This window comes from Rhipicephalus sanguineus, chromosome 1 (genome assembly GCF_013339695.2).
Source record: "Rhipicephalus sanguineus isolate Rsan-2018 chromosome 1, BIME_Rsan_1.4, whole genome shotgun sequence".
Taxonomy (NCBI): domain Eukaryota; kingdom Metazoa; phylum Arthropoda; class Arachnida; order Ixodida; family Ixodidae; genus Rhipicephalus; species Rhipicephalus sanguineus.
In genome coordinates, this window is record NC_051176.1 from 141,279,281 (window position 1) to 141,294,484 (window position 15,204).

The 15,204-nt window shown below is 45.7% G+C and overlaps 1 protein-coding gene across 1 annotated transcript; it reads left to right on the forward strand.

Annotated features, from left to right (window-relative positions):
• The first annotated feature begins 1,362 nt into the window (after nt 1-1,362).
• LOC125757037 (nose resistant to fluoxetine protein 6-like) lies at nt 1,363-14,915 on the forward strand. Its single transcript, XM_049412112.1, has 7 exons — nt 1,363-1,569; nt 3,487-3,569; nt 6,543-6,665; nt 7,778-7,898; nt 10,181-10,367; nt 11,432-11,574; nt 12,664-14,915. Exons 1-7 carry the CDS (start codon nt 1,363-1,365, stop codon nt 12,934-12,936), a joined length of 1,137 nt encoding a protein of 378 aa, XP_049268069.1. The 3' UTR covers nt 12,937-14,915.
• Nucleotides 14,916-15,204: the final 289 nt, after the last annotated feature.

Below are 15,204 nucleotides of genomic sequence, written 5' to 3' on the forward strand. Positions count from 1 at the left end.
ATATATAAAGAGAAAAATTCATGCTGAAAAAAGATTCTTCACGACGCGGAATCAGACAGTTTCAGACTTCAGACACTTTTTACTGTAACGTGGATCCCGGTAATCATTCCATCGATAACAGACCGCTGCTGTTGAGATACCATGCCATCTTTCGCGCTGCCTGCAAGTTGTCGTAACAGCGCCTCCAAGCAGGACGGATAGCGACCGGCCACCTCCGCGGTTCTGACCACACGAAGCCCTTTAAGAGATTTTAATATTGAGTTGAGTGGTGGCACTTGCGTAATGTATTAATTCACTAAAATTTCTGCGCCTTTCACACGTCTAAATAACACTTTGAAGCAGACGCCCATTAGATCTTGTAACGACAGATGAGAAATTCATGCAAACCAAACGACGATAGGAAAATGAGCGTTACACGTAATCATTGAATACCGTTTAATGAACACGTGTGTCGTATTATATAGTTATGAATTGCGTATACATTTCTTACGTATTTTCTTTTTTTTTTCAGTGGCTTCGCGTTAACGTTCTCCCTTCTTGGCTTTCGGCAAAGTTTATACAAGAAGAACTTGCTCATCGTTTTCATCATTGGTTGCTGCAAGCGTTACCTAAGGTACGCATTCTATGATTCCTGGATGAGCATCAAAAAAAAAAAAAAAAAAAGGAGAAGAAGAAGAAAAGGGACGTTAACTGTAGACCAAATATAAAAGGTTGATGCATGAACCCTAATCGACCGATCGATCTAGTTACTGTCTGAACTAAAGGCAGATTCATCTCCATATGTTATCAAGCGACAAATTCAGCACTTGGCTGTTCTGGGAGCATCGAGACACTTGTTATAATATTACTTAATATAATCAGAAACTTACCATGGGAACGTAAAGGGGCCATGACGCTGTCGCTATCGCACCGTGTTCTACGCACATGAAGTGGGCATTCTGTGAAAAATTAGTAAATATGGTCGTCTAGATATCTTAAAGGAATTTTTTGTTCCCTCCTGATTCCATTAGTAGTCTGGCAACTCATGAGCGTGGTACGCTGCGGTGATTGGTGAATGGTGCGGTGATTTGTTTACTTATATAGTTTCATTGGCTCGAAGAAGATGCTCGTCACTCGCTTGACGTGAAACGTTAACAGCGCTTCGCTGAAACATCATATGCATATATATGTAAATTGACACTTGAGCAAAACGTGCAAGTTCACTCCACCGTTTAGGCTCCTGCCATGCCCGGAGAGTTCCTCAACTTCTGAGTGACGTGCTGGGTCTCCTATACTTTTCTTAGCCATTTAAATATTCATGTCCGTCGAGAATGTCTTGTCCCGTTTAATTATTCGTTGAATTAGTGTCTGCTGGGCTTTTGTATGGTTATTTACGTTGCTTCTAACCTGTCCGCATTTGCCAGGTTGACATTGCCAATAGTTGGAATTATCCTCGGCACGTTTTTGCTGCCACTGCTCGTCGATGGCCCAGCCGATCAAGATTTCGTGGCGAGTGAAGTGCAGGGCTGCATTTCGAAGTGGTGGACTGTGTTCGTGCACTCCAACAACTTCAACTCGATGAATGACATGGTACGTATACACGGTAGCTATACTCGGCGTGCCCAGTGTGAACGTTTGAGATTATTCTAACAATCCGTGGCGGCTACGTTTAGCACTGTGGCGATGGACTTCAGTTTAATATTGTAGGGTTTTGCGGCTGCAGCCAGCCCTGAACCCTTTAGAGATGAGGCCGAGACCCAAAGAGACACGTCTTTGCTAGTCCAAGCCTCGGACGCCACTGCCCGCTTGTTTGTTTGTTTGCCCGCTGCCAGCGGCTGCCGCGTGACACGAGCGCACAAGCGATCGTCGTTTTCTTCTACGCGCTCACAGCCGCCGAGCCCCTCCCCTCGGAAAAAAGTGAGCGAGAAGTACGCGGGCAACTTCACAACGGTAGCCCGCGCAAGTGTCCTGGCTATCCTTGGCCACGGCGGACTGGAACGTGGCACGTACCACACGCCGGCGCTGTCCGCCCACAACTCTCTGTGGGACCTCATGGGCTGCCGGTCGCAGGAACTGCTGACGCGCGCAGCGGAGGCAACTCTGCCGCCGCTCGAAGACGGAGGCGCACCGGACTCGCTCAGGTTGACGATCACGGTCGTCAGCATGATCACGGTAGAGAGCATGACGGAACGCCGATGCTTCTGGTGCAGCACCGGTCCCAGCGAGCCATGAGTCGTTGTCGTTGTCGTATGTCGTTGCCGTTGTATCTCTCCAGACCATTCACGTGCGGGTGGCGACCACTCCTGCAGGTAGGAGTCGTTGAACGCCGGTGACCTCGGCAGCCACGGAAGCGCGACGTCCCCAACGAAGCTCCGACTGCATATGCCTCCGGCGCTCACGTCTCCCTCGTTGATGTTGCGCTGCGGGTCAGAATAGGTAGATTACACCGGTGTTTCCACTATAATTTTAGGTGCCTTCACAAGCGCATGCGGTTTCCGAAGCACTGCTGAGGCGTAGTATGAAACGTTTGACTGATTAGAGAGTTTAAATGCCCCACGATCCCAAACTGAAGGTATAAATGACGATATAGATAGGATTCAGTGCTATGATCAAGTGCTACATCGCCAGTGCTAGAGTCAGTGCTGCGACCTTTTGCTCGCGACCAGCCAGTGTCCATGACCGGCTACTGCGGTGGAGCATTCACAACGTTCAGGCAACATGGCAGAGTCTATTCCCGTTCTATCCGTTTACATCTTGCATTTTTTTTATTCGTAGTGGCTTCTACCTGTCTCGCAAATCGCCTATACGTGAACGTATGTGAAATGAACTATTGTCTTACGCGGAAATGTAATAGAAAAATGTAAACGCGTTTTCAGCCCAGAACAACAACGACGACAAAACAGGCACGACAAGATGAACTAGCATACTTTTATGCACAACCCGAAGGCGTGCCCTGTCAAGCATTTAATTCGATAATGAGTAATATATTAGAAATATATTTCATTTGAAAGCACCACTTGGCTCTCCTCCTACGTATGAAACAGTACCGCGTTGCAGACAAGGGATGTTTAATGGGTCCGGGCTCCCACGACATAGGAACTATGGAAATGCATGCGCAGTAAGGGTGGTCACGCCGCACACCACCACCACCACCGGTTTGAACTCCGCCATAAGATGCTTCGCATCTAAACATGCTATAGACCAGAATTTTCATCGCTTGCAGGGGGCCGCCATCTTTGGCGGGGGGCTGATGATCACATGGAACGGATGACCGCGATGATGCCCGGCCGGCCCTTATCGCATGCTGGCTGTGCTGGCAGCGAGCGTTGGTTCGCCATCAGTTATGACGTAACCAAGCCCGCAGCCTGTAGAGCTGGCGGCGCCGACAGATGATAGCTGGGGTCAAGGTTTCTAACGTGGGTGTGAAAGTAGAAATAATCTGGTCTATACTAAATGCGTGTTGAAGGGAATCCACTTATAAACTGTGTCTTGTTTTTTCCCCTACAGTGTCTGCAACATCTGTGGTACGTGAGCGCCGACATGCAGCTTTTCGTCTTTGTGGCACTTCCACTTACCCTTATATTTATCAGGTAAGCTTTTCGCCAGTTATTGCAAATCGTCAGCGGTGCCTAGTTAGTATTATATTTTCTGCTTTGCTTAAAGTAATGACGTTTAAGACAGGGATCCGTTTTTAGGTTCATTAAAGAATGTTCCCTATACCAGTGGTTTGTACAATTATGGAGATACAGATTTCTGTTTTCGCAGAACACTCGCTCTGATGACTCAGTGGCTGTATTTAGATTAAACTGCACGTAAAAGAGCCCAAAACGGTGAAATTTATTCCTCTCATACGACCTCGTACATGGAATTTTGCGTCGTAAAACCCTCCTCCATTGCTACGTTTACATGAATCAGGACTAAGGTGCAGACGGTGCGCCACTTTATTGAATTTAAAGGAAAACAGCAAGGGGCACACATCGCACTACAACACGGGCGAGTCCTGCAAATGAAATGTTTAGATAGTAACTGCGTAGAATCGTGGTGACACACGTTTGTTGGCATTAGAGCAAATCTCTACATTATCGAAAAACGAAATAAAAAAAAATAGGAATTGGCTCCATGAATGCGCAAACCCAAATCATATTTATTCTTTACTTTATCTTAACTAGAACTTGAACAAAAATTTCAAATCCACGCAGATGCCATGTTTGATGTAATCTTACGTTTGCGTTCTTAGTGATGTTTTTCAAGTTATCGACAAAACGCAATTGATAGCTTGCACGTGACGTCATGGACGCACAACATGGCTCCAACATGGTGGCTTTGATGACGTCAAGGCAGTATAATCACGCGGCGATTAACCTACTTCAGTGTGATAGCGACATTCCTGGACCATTATTGGGCCTCTGTTCATGAATAACGAAGGAAACAGCATGAGATTTATTGATAACACTATCGTGGCATCACAAAGCTCGCGTGCAGCGATGTAGGTGCTCCAGTGTGGCCGTTTCAGTGACGTCAGTGAAAGCCATCTTTACTCTGAGGGCCCTGAGCGTCCCATTGTTGTCGCCGGAAGCTGATATCGTCATTTCAGTGCGTTTCGTATTTTTACGTCAACGTGGGCACGCCCCGCGTCGTCTTGCCATCACTGCTAATGTGCGGTTGAGCGTCGTAACACGAAGACGGAATTAATTTAACAGGCCAGTCATCACGAAAGGACAGAGGACAAGTAGTCATGAAAGGGGAGACGTGATCAATATGAAAAAAAAGAAAGAAAGCTTAGCCGCTACCTTGGGCCCCTCACAATGAAGGTCAAGGTTCCTCATGCCATTTCAAGTCATGTGAATAATAAAAAAAAGAACTGGAGGTACATCTTTCGTTTGGTAAGCGTACATGGTGACCGAGGTACGATAACCACCGGAAAAACGAGCGAGTGTTGCTGTTGGACTTATTGATAGATAGCAAATTTTAATGACATACCAGAAGATGTTAGCCTGGTTTATCGCCTGGCTTGCTACTCCAGGTGTCGGGTGACAGGGGCGTAGCCAGAAATTTTTTTCGGGGGGGGGGGGGGGGTTCAACCATACTTTATGTATGTTCGTGCGTGCGTTTGTATGTGTGCGTGCCTATATACGCAAGCAAAACTGAAAATTTTCGGGGGGGGGGGGGTTTGAACCCCCCCAACCCCCCCTTGGCTACGCCCCTGTCGGGTGATGACAATGATATATACAATGGTCACCTATACACACAAATAATACGTACAGTCACAAACACGCATATAAATGCCAAGGTCATTCATGAAGTTTCGTTAAGGCGAGTAGTCCTAAAAAAAAAAAACAACAGCGCTTTTGTGTTGCGCACCGCGCAGGCGCTGCTTTGCCACGGCCCGAGAAGGTGCCGTAGGTCCAAGCTCAAGACGCGTTGCATGTGTAGCGCTGCCTTCAGAATCTGTCGTTCTGCGCCGCAACGGGAATAGTCACCCAGGACGCACTTAAATTCTTCCAGAGTGCTAAATGTGGTGTGGTGCGTTGATGGCAACTAGAAATAAGCTCGCATAACTTTGCTTGCACACGAGATCTCTCAGACGGCGAATTACCTAAGGACTTTCTTTTGTAATACCCATGTTACACAGGCAAAGCAAGCGCGGTTACGACCAACCACGGTTGACCGCGTTGAACCGCGGTTAGCGCCAACCACGGTTCGCCGATGTTACACAGCGCGAAAGCATCCTCGGTTAAGGTGGCTAACGCCATCTGGCGTAGAACAAACTAACTGACGCACTAATCAACAGAGCGACGTTCTGTTTACAAATATGCCACTTATTTCTTGCATAATGTTTTTCAAACGTATAATTATGCTTTGGCGTGAATTGGTCTGCGTCAGGCGGAAGTTCGGCGTTTAACTCGGCTGTAATTGCCGCGTACACCTTTGCATTGCGTGACGTGCTCCGCAGATCACGCAAATGATTTTCCCACAACCTTATCAGGCTTTCCGTGGTCCGTGTCGTCCAGTTCGTTCGTTTTTCACGCGCGCTCGCCGGCATGCACTCATCGGTGGTGGGCGCCGCCATTTTCTCAGTTATCTGCCTAACCGAGGTTGCCAAGCTCGGTTTCTTAAAACCGCGGTTAGCGGCATAACCGCGGTTTCGTGTGCCGTGTAACATCAGCGAACCGCGGTTAACGTAACCGCGGTTTAGGCTGCCTGTGTAACAAGGGTATAAGTTCACGCGAATCTGTATTTGTGATACATATAACCTGAATAATTTGAATTGGCCTGAGACGCGACCCGTTGAAATACGTATTTCCGCACGTCGCTTCGACAAAGATTCCTACCACGCCGTAGTTCATATCCTTGAGCAAAGTAGCGATTTGGGCGAGTTGGTATAGTCAGCGGCGCTCGTGTCGCTGGTTCTTTCTTTTCTTCTTTAGTCTTCGTGTGTGTCCGCTGTTTTACGATAAATTCATATCCACTATTGTCGTGCCACCGAAATTCACTGCATAAAGAAAAGTATGGCGAACAGACACCGAATAGTTTACCATCTTTTCTTTTCTCTGTTCACGCAGGCACCCTAAGATTGGCATGGTTTTGTCTGCTGTGGTAGCCACTGCTTTCACTGTGATGACCATTCTTCAGGTTTACTACTGGGACGTTGCATACTCCATGAGCGTTGCGACAAACGACCAAAGGTGAGGCCACCGCCTATATGCCAAATGCGTACCTCCAGTGCTTCTATGATATGCTCGCTTTCCGAGTTAATCATATGCAATAAACCACTTTCATTGCTACCACGCACATGCGGTATGAAATTTTGCGCTAAGGAATTGCCCCTTCTAAATTTCATGCTTCGTCTAACGGCATTTTATTGCAAAAGCAATTATATGGTCAGTCTCGACGGGTTTTTGCCTTCGCCGTCGCCGTCATGTCCCTCCCTTATGAAGTCCAAATTGACAAGATCCCCGCGCATCGTATGTTCTACCGCGGGTAAAAGCACGCGAGCGGGGGCAACGAACGCGGCCGAAGCAGAGATCAAACGAGCCGGCCCATTTCCGTCGCTCGGAGGGTGCATGCGATAAAATCACCCTGCTTGGGAGACCTGCCGTCGAAGCAGACAGGAAACGCCACGCCCTTCTTTAACGAGCATGAAAAGACGCATGCACCCTCCGTCGCTCGGAAGGTGCATTCGCTCGGAGGGGGTGGGGTGTTTTGTGTGTCGGGGAGGGGGTGGTGTTGTCGTGCGGGCAGCAACTTTGAACTTTGAATTTAAGGGTGCGGTCGCGATCGCTGGCGCGCGCGCTATCTCGAAAGCCATTACAGCGGGCGGCTCGTATACCTTTCTACGTGCTGCGCTCTCAACGCAAAGTGACTATGCGGAGAGCATCTCTCCCTGGAGCGGCCGTATTCTCTTACACGAGCGTTTTGCAGTTACGCGAGATCGGATAACAAACAGTTAGCTGCCAGCCTCACTTAGTATAACACTACAATTTGTTGCTATCGCATTCATTGCTTCGCCCTTGCGGTGAAACTGTGACTTTGTTTTTATACATCACTTAAAAAGCATCAGCAGAGTGTGACGTTGGGCGAGTTGGTGCATAGCTTAATAAAATATTTGTGGCGCAACTGAGACAAGCAAGAAAACAAGAGAAGAGAGGATAAGGTGCCATTCGCCCTATCCTGTCTTCTCTTGCTTTCTTGCTTGCCTCAATTGCGCCACAAATATTTTATTAAAATAAAAAGCATGGTTTCTCTTTTCTTCCCCCAGGCTACGCCCTCAGTAGTTCATGCCTTTCTTTTTTTTCAGAAAAACATACCTTTCCCTAGAATTAATCTATTACAAGCCTTTTACGCACGTCGGTTCGTATGTATTGGGCCTCGTGACGGGATACCTTGCTCTGGAATACAGAACCAAGCCTATCCACAAGGTAAGAGCTCGCTGTATTACGGATTCATGACACTCATTGCAAAATGAAGAAAAAAAAAACTGTACTGATGGGCTAGTTGGTGAGCCATGATATTCGAATAGGCAGCGCACAAAAGGGCAACGAATACGTACACATACAAAGACGCAAACACAAGCGCTGTACTGCAACTGGTGATTTAATGTCGAAAGGCCCGGCTTATGTATGTGAACACGCACATGCGCTCTGACAGCAGTGGATACGATGAGGACCGAACAAAACCCGAGGAAACCGCACGAATAAAGGCACAACAACAACAACAAAAAAAAAAGAAAAGACGTGGTTCTGATAAAAAGTTTGCCACACAGTGTGTGGTTACATACCAAGGTATCGCCGTGCTTTTTCAGAGAACGCAACCGAAGGGCAACTGATACACTTATCTTTCCGTTTGTCAATTTCCATGACCTCGATTACCTCTCTAGTTTATTCTTGCGTTCCTTGCGCACAATCTCCGTATCTGTTAAAGTGGGAGCATAGCCACAATCCCTACAATGGAAGGCCAAATGCCCAGAATCTTTTGCTGCAAAGTGGCGGTTGTGTTCCGTTAGCCGTGTGTTCATGCACCTGCCCGTCTGACCAATGTAAACCTCGTTACAGGTCAGAAGGATCTTGTAGATCACCTCTTCTGTGCATGCGACGTAGGTGTTGCGGTGCTTTGTTTCACACGATTGCGTATGCCTCTTAGCGCCGTTCACCTTTTTGCACAGGCCCGACAATCGCACTGGTGCCGTCTAAATCACCAGTTGCAGTACAGCGCTTGTGTTTGCGTCTTTGTATGTGTACGTATTCGTTGCCCTTTTGTGCGCTGCCTATTCGAAGGAAAAAAGTTGTCAAACATTTTCTCCTGTGAGTTGATATTGCGAAATGCAGGCATGGCATGGCATGGCATCAACTTTATTTTAGTCCAGAGAAACTACGACCCGAGGGCAAAGCCCCCAGACTAAGTCGGTGGCTCCGCCCACGTCGGCACCGGTATAGGCCAAAGGCAGGCTTGCCGAGATATTTAATCAGAAAGCGCGCGATCGAACGAACGCGAGAGGGCTACAACAAAATAACTAAAACAGGGAGATTACGTAAACTTTTCGTGCATTCTGACCACACGCTAACAGTTACAGTGCTGGCATAGTACATATGGGATGTTTTTTGTATTTTGAATGTCCATTTTTGATGGCGTCGAACGGTTACAAATACGCATGGGACCAAATAATGCAAAAATGTAGCAAAAAATAACAGACCACCACGGATTTCAGAAAGTCAGAGTTCAAATGGTCCAGTGTTTATCGTGCAACGTTGCTAAATGTAATACATTTTCCCAAAGACGCAGAGCTAGATTATGAATTTGCTTCGACAAATTACCCTCCTAAGGGCTCTTTTTGTTTTTCTTAAGCCAGAGGCTTTACAGCGAGCGAAACTTGTTTATCATACAAACATTCGTTCTGGTTGTGTTATGCACAACCAGAAGCCAGAGCGCCGAAAGGAGACAAGCTTTAAAGGTTAATGTTAAGAAAGAAAAAGAAAAACGACACAAAATTCCGTTCAAGATAGGTTGAATTATGTGGTCAGACATCCCGCAACTGCCTAGCTAGGTACGAGGCACTCCGTAGTGGAGTGCACTGGGCTAAGTTTAACCACCCGATTTTCTTTATTGTGCACGCAAAGCGCTGCTATCGAGCGGTATTGCATTTCCTCCCCATGAGAATGCGGCCGCGAATCGTGCCCCGCAATCTCGTGCCCAGCAGCATCGTAACTCTACAGTCACAGAGTCGGTGCGATGCGGGGTGTAAAGAAGCGCATTTTAGCTTTTTTTTTCGTAAAAATATCAGAGCAGGTTTTTGGAGGCAGCCGATCATGCTGCGGGCAACAAGAGCGAGGACTGTGGCTTCACGTATAGACGGCATCAGCGAAATCTTCCATGCGGCTGAAGCCGAAGTGAATGCATTAGGTGCGGCCGTGTTCCTTCTTCGAAGAAGATAATGAGATGACTCATTCCGTACGTGCCTTGAATAGCGAAGTTATGCCTAAACCCCGTGAATCCAATTGTGCCCGACGCTTGTGTGGGGAAAAAACGGCTCAAGGTCATTTTCTTGTTTCATAAAAATATAAAGCTGCTTTTAAATTCGGCGTTTCGGTCATCGCCTGAGTTTCGTTAGCGGACAGTCAACGCATAGAATCTGTGATCTCTTCATGTATGACGCGACGTTTTCTTGTCTCGTTTCTTACCATTCCTCGTTCCTCCCCTCTTTTAGGCTATCCAGACGGCGCAGTGGTTGTTGTCCATAGGGCTTGCGTGCTTCGTGATGTTTGTGACTGTATACTGGAACCAAGGCAATGCACCAAACGACGTAGTAAACGCCTTGTACGGCGGCTGCCATCGGCTCTTGTGGGCGCTCGCGCTTGCTTGGCCGTCGTTCGCCTGCGCCACAGGTAGAGGAGGTGAGTTAACAAACTGCTTAGCTGAGCAGGTAGAAAGTAAGGATGCGTGTTAGTAACGAGCGTGGAAATTTACATTGACAAGGATACAGAAACAAGAAGAACATGGGCTGCCTATATTCTAGTTTTTTTTTTCTTTTAGTCAATGAATTTCTGCGCTGATTACTAATATGAAAAAGATTTTGAGGCGCACTACTTCTGACAAGCGCCTGCTCTTCGTACATGCGAAGGGGGCTACGGAAATGAAGGCATCACTACGCTCTTATTCCGTGCCTAACTCAACAACACTGAGGTGACGTAAACCCGTGGGGAGTGTCGAGGTTCAGACACCGGTTAGTAGTTTAGTACACAGGGCATCGCGCTGAGGGTCTGCTGGTCGTCGTAGGTGGGATCCATATACACACTGTGATCTGCACCTAATTTCGTAAAGCATAGCAGACGGGCGATTAAACATACGTATAATGAAAACGACCTGAAACGGAAAGGTGCTCCGGTACAGACAAGCAGCCTGACACAGCGGACTAAAAACAAGTGTTCACAAAAATGTCTTACGCTAAAGAAGCTCGTTAGAGAATATTTCAGCCAATTCTGATGCTGGACATATAATTAGAAAAGCCTGCCAGCCAATGAAAACGAGCACTTACTAAAGAGAAACTGATGAATTCGGCCTCTGATTTGTCAGCTATGAACCAGTCGGAAATTCAAGAATAAAGGGAAGGCGTAATAATATCCATACATAATGACTGTTTCTTCATACTTGTCAGTGCGATTTAGATAGAAGTACACGGCCTGAAAGTGCAATGACGTCCAGTGTGTTGAGCATTTCCTTTCAGTCTGGTGGAGTGGAAGTTTTTCCCCTCGAAAGTCGCTTCAGCGAATTCTGCGAAGCTACATCTGGAAGACTACACGCAGTCTTCTTGACGTTGAGTCATTTGAGAGTGCTTTTTATGATCAGCAAATAGAACGAACAGTTTTGTGCTACGCGAACATTGTTGCCAGATCTTCGAACTACTGCATAATCTTACGTGTGGCGTATTTTTTTGTTTTGTTTTCAAAATGTTCCGCAGGCATCTTGAACGGTTTCCTCTCGTGGAAAGCCCTGAGGCCTCTGTCGCGACTCACTTACTGCATATATCTTGTGCACTTGTGGTTCTTCCTAATTCGCATGGGAAACATGAGAACAAACTTCGACCTTGGCGAATATATGCAGGTGAGTGTTTACTGGTCATGTCATACTGCAGTAGTGATCACGAAAAAAAAAAAAAATCTCAATCGCATGCCTTCCGGCGTCGATAGGTCACATTTTTTTTGTTATATCGTGTTGAGGAGATTTTGGCACTTTTGTCTAGCGCAACTTTTCGTTGCTACAGGCAACGAAAACAAAATATACATAAAATATCAGCTATATAGGCAGAGTTCTAAATTCACATAAAAAAGGGAGAAACACACACACACACACACACACACACACACACACACACACACACACACACACACACACACACACACACACACACACACACACACACACACACACACACACACACACACACACACACACACACACACACACACACACACACACCTTCCCATTTCGTAAATTGGCACATGACGCAGGTCCTCTATTTTTTAGGTGCATGCACTGTCTTAGATTATTTAAATTTTTTAGTACTAACCAAAAGCACTCAGTGTTCAGTAAAGCATATAAGTTCGCGCAACCAAAGTGCGATCAAAGGGGAGATACTGCGTCTTCCCTATTTCATTCATTGCACGTCTCATAAGCTTCTACATATAGAATATGAAACCTTCCCAATGTTCCACATGCAAGCTGCAGTGTAAAAAAAGAAATGGTAACGTTTACGACACTATGCAAAACAGCAGTCTAATAATCATGACGCTTACGCTCTCCTTGAAGTCCTTACAGCGGCTTTACTACAACAAATTGGGCGCCCTAAGTCGTTTGGTCACTTTTTCAAGTATAAAGTTACATACATTTCAAAGTGCATGGGGTGTCTTTCTATAACATTTTACGCTATACTAGATAAAAAAACCAGTGTCCGAATTTGTCCATAATACTTGTTGCAGAAGGGTAATAAATTTGCAAAATATTCAACCATTTTGCTAAAATAGACCGGTATTGTAATTAACTTCACCGTTGCATTAACTTCATCTTAACATTGCACCATAGATGTGGGCTCGGGTCACACTTATCTGAACGAGGGATACTGCAACAAATTATAATACAAAAGCGGAAGCAGCAGAACTTGCATATACCCATTTGTTGTTTTTTTTCTTTCAGCTAATGATGTCACTGGGAATATTCTGCTACAGCGCATTTTTCGGCTACGTGCTGCATTTGTGTTGCGAAGCACCAGCCTACCACCTGCAGCGGATTTTGTTCGATACGTCCACTAGCTCAAAACCATCGCAAAGAAAGAGCGACGACCTCTCTACTACGGAAGTCGACATCGAGAAAGCCGGCTCCGAGAGCAACCACAATGGCCAGTACGAAAAGAAGAGCGCCATTGATAACGCAGGATTTGTGGCAGACGCTGAGAAGTCACATTTGTAATTCTTGCCTGTGTAGGCTCTCATGGTATATGCGGCATTTTGCGTGTAAGCGTAAGCCTTCCTATAAGTGTATGATTGTTGCAAGTGGCGCCTGCAGTGTGCTGTAACTTCGGGGAACTAGCTATGACTGTTGAGGTCGGGATGGTGATTATACTGCGTCAAGTTGCCGAATGTTGACAAGCATAAGAGGGCAATCATTGGTTTTGTATCTTTCAGCACATACTTTTGGCGATCGTTAGATAAGCACAGGACCGGGTTGATTGGCGGAACATGGGAGAGGCCTTTGCCCTGCAGTGGGCGTAGACAGGCTGATGATGATGATGATGGTGATGAGATAAGTACGGTATGTGTAGTGAGTCGTTGGCTGTACCGTGACTAGGTATGCGAATTTGTTTCATTGCTGTTCATAGGGTCACTGGGACAAGTGAGTTTTTTGGGAAGTACTTTCTAAGGAAACGATGAATAGAGAATACCAAGCACTAGTTGGTAGGTGTTGCTGCAGTAAAAGTCACAGACAACCAATGGACAAAAGGTATTAGTAACTACATCATTTTAGCATCTTGTATCATGCGCAACATCTTACATCATCTTACGTTTGCATCACATCATCATACATAATCTTAAATCGGCGGCCACGTGTTCTCGCTTTGGTCTCATCGTTTAGCGCGCCTCTAAAAGTTTCAAAGCACCAAGGATCTCAGGTTTTTTTAACCATTTGGCATGTTAAATTGTGTTTAGCAATGAGATTATTACTTTAATTGTAAACGCGAACACATTTTGCAAGAATGGTGACCGCCAAGGTCGCTGCTGTCAGAATGCCTTTCCTCAAGTGCTTCGTTTCTTTGTAAACAGCTCACACACAAACAAAAAATTGTTCCATAGAAACTGGATTCAAATATTTCTAAATAATTCAGTCATAAGTAGAGAAGGAGTTTTTGTGGGCACAAAAAGCCCACTATAAGAATTGAGTGTGTCCTCTCTCTAGAGGGTCTTGCAGGAAGGACTAATGGATGACATTTAAGCTTAAATGCACCGTTCTGTTTAGTGCCGTTTTTTTCATAAGACGCCGACATATCCTGAAAGCACTTGACACGGATATCTCAACCGCCTACATTTCACCTATAATCACTGATAGGATCGATTTCTTCTTCCGTCTTTATTTTTCTTGTCTGCCAAAATAGTTAACGAATGAACAACAAGAAGAAGCTAGAAATGCTAGACTAATTGAGTCTACGATTTCAAGTGGAATTTGAAGCTGTTATGCTAAGCGTCATATGTAATGTAAGGAGCCATAATTGACAAATCAGTTATCTCAAGAATAAGAGTCATACGTTGGGTTTCTGTTGAGATTCGCGTAAGTGTAAAAACAGACGTCGGTTAAGGGGGACAAACGCGACTTTTGTTCTTTTCAAATTGTGTTTGTTTTTGCCCAAGCAGACGCGCATCTCTCTACAAGAGGGGTGGCGTTGGTGCTTCAGCAGAATTTCGGTTTGGGCGAGCTGGTACATGGTCAAACTTTCGGGGAGGGGGAAAGAGGGGGCAGCGCTAAAAAAAAAAAAAACACATGGAAGGAGACACATAGGAGACATTGCTGCAAGCGCCCGTCGTGTGTACTATGTGTCTCTGTCCGTGTGTTTTTTAGCGTTGCACACGGAAAGTTTGGGGCTTCAGCTTCCGACAGAACTTCATGTTCTTAGTTCCAACAAACCATTAGGAGACACTTACGTGATTTTCCTTCGCGTACCACTCGCAAAAAAGACGAAATTAGTAACTTGAATGAGATTCTGCAGTTTTTAAGAACTTTGTCTTACAGACAGTGCAAAAATTTTGCATTTTATACTTTTGGCTGCATCGGCTTCTTCATTTTCATAACGTTGACAAAGAAATGTGTGGTCTAGTCATGAGGCATATGTCTCTCTTAGCCTTTCCTTCTTTTGTATTCTACACTGAATGTCTCCGTAATAAATGTATTTTCAGTTATGTTTTGCGTCTTACCCTGTTCTTATTTATTTTAGGGATGTTCGGCAGTTCTGCACAATAAATGGCACAACGTATTCAGTTGGAGCTTATTTCAGCCCAGTTGCCTCGCGATTGGCTGTTGTGCGATATTTGTTGCGTCGCGCAGTCTGCATGCATTGTAGAAGATATGAACGCTGGACACTTTGTGAATGCCGCATATCCTCGGGCAGTTCAATAGGCATACAAAGAAGTCCAGTGATATAGCAAGTGGTGAAGTATAAGATTTGCGGAAACTTGGAGGCGTCAAAAG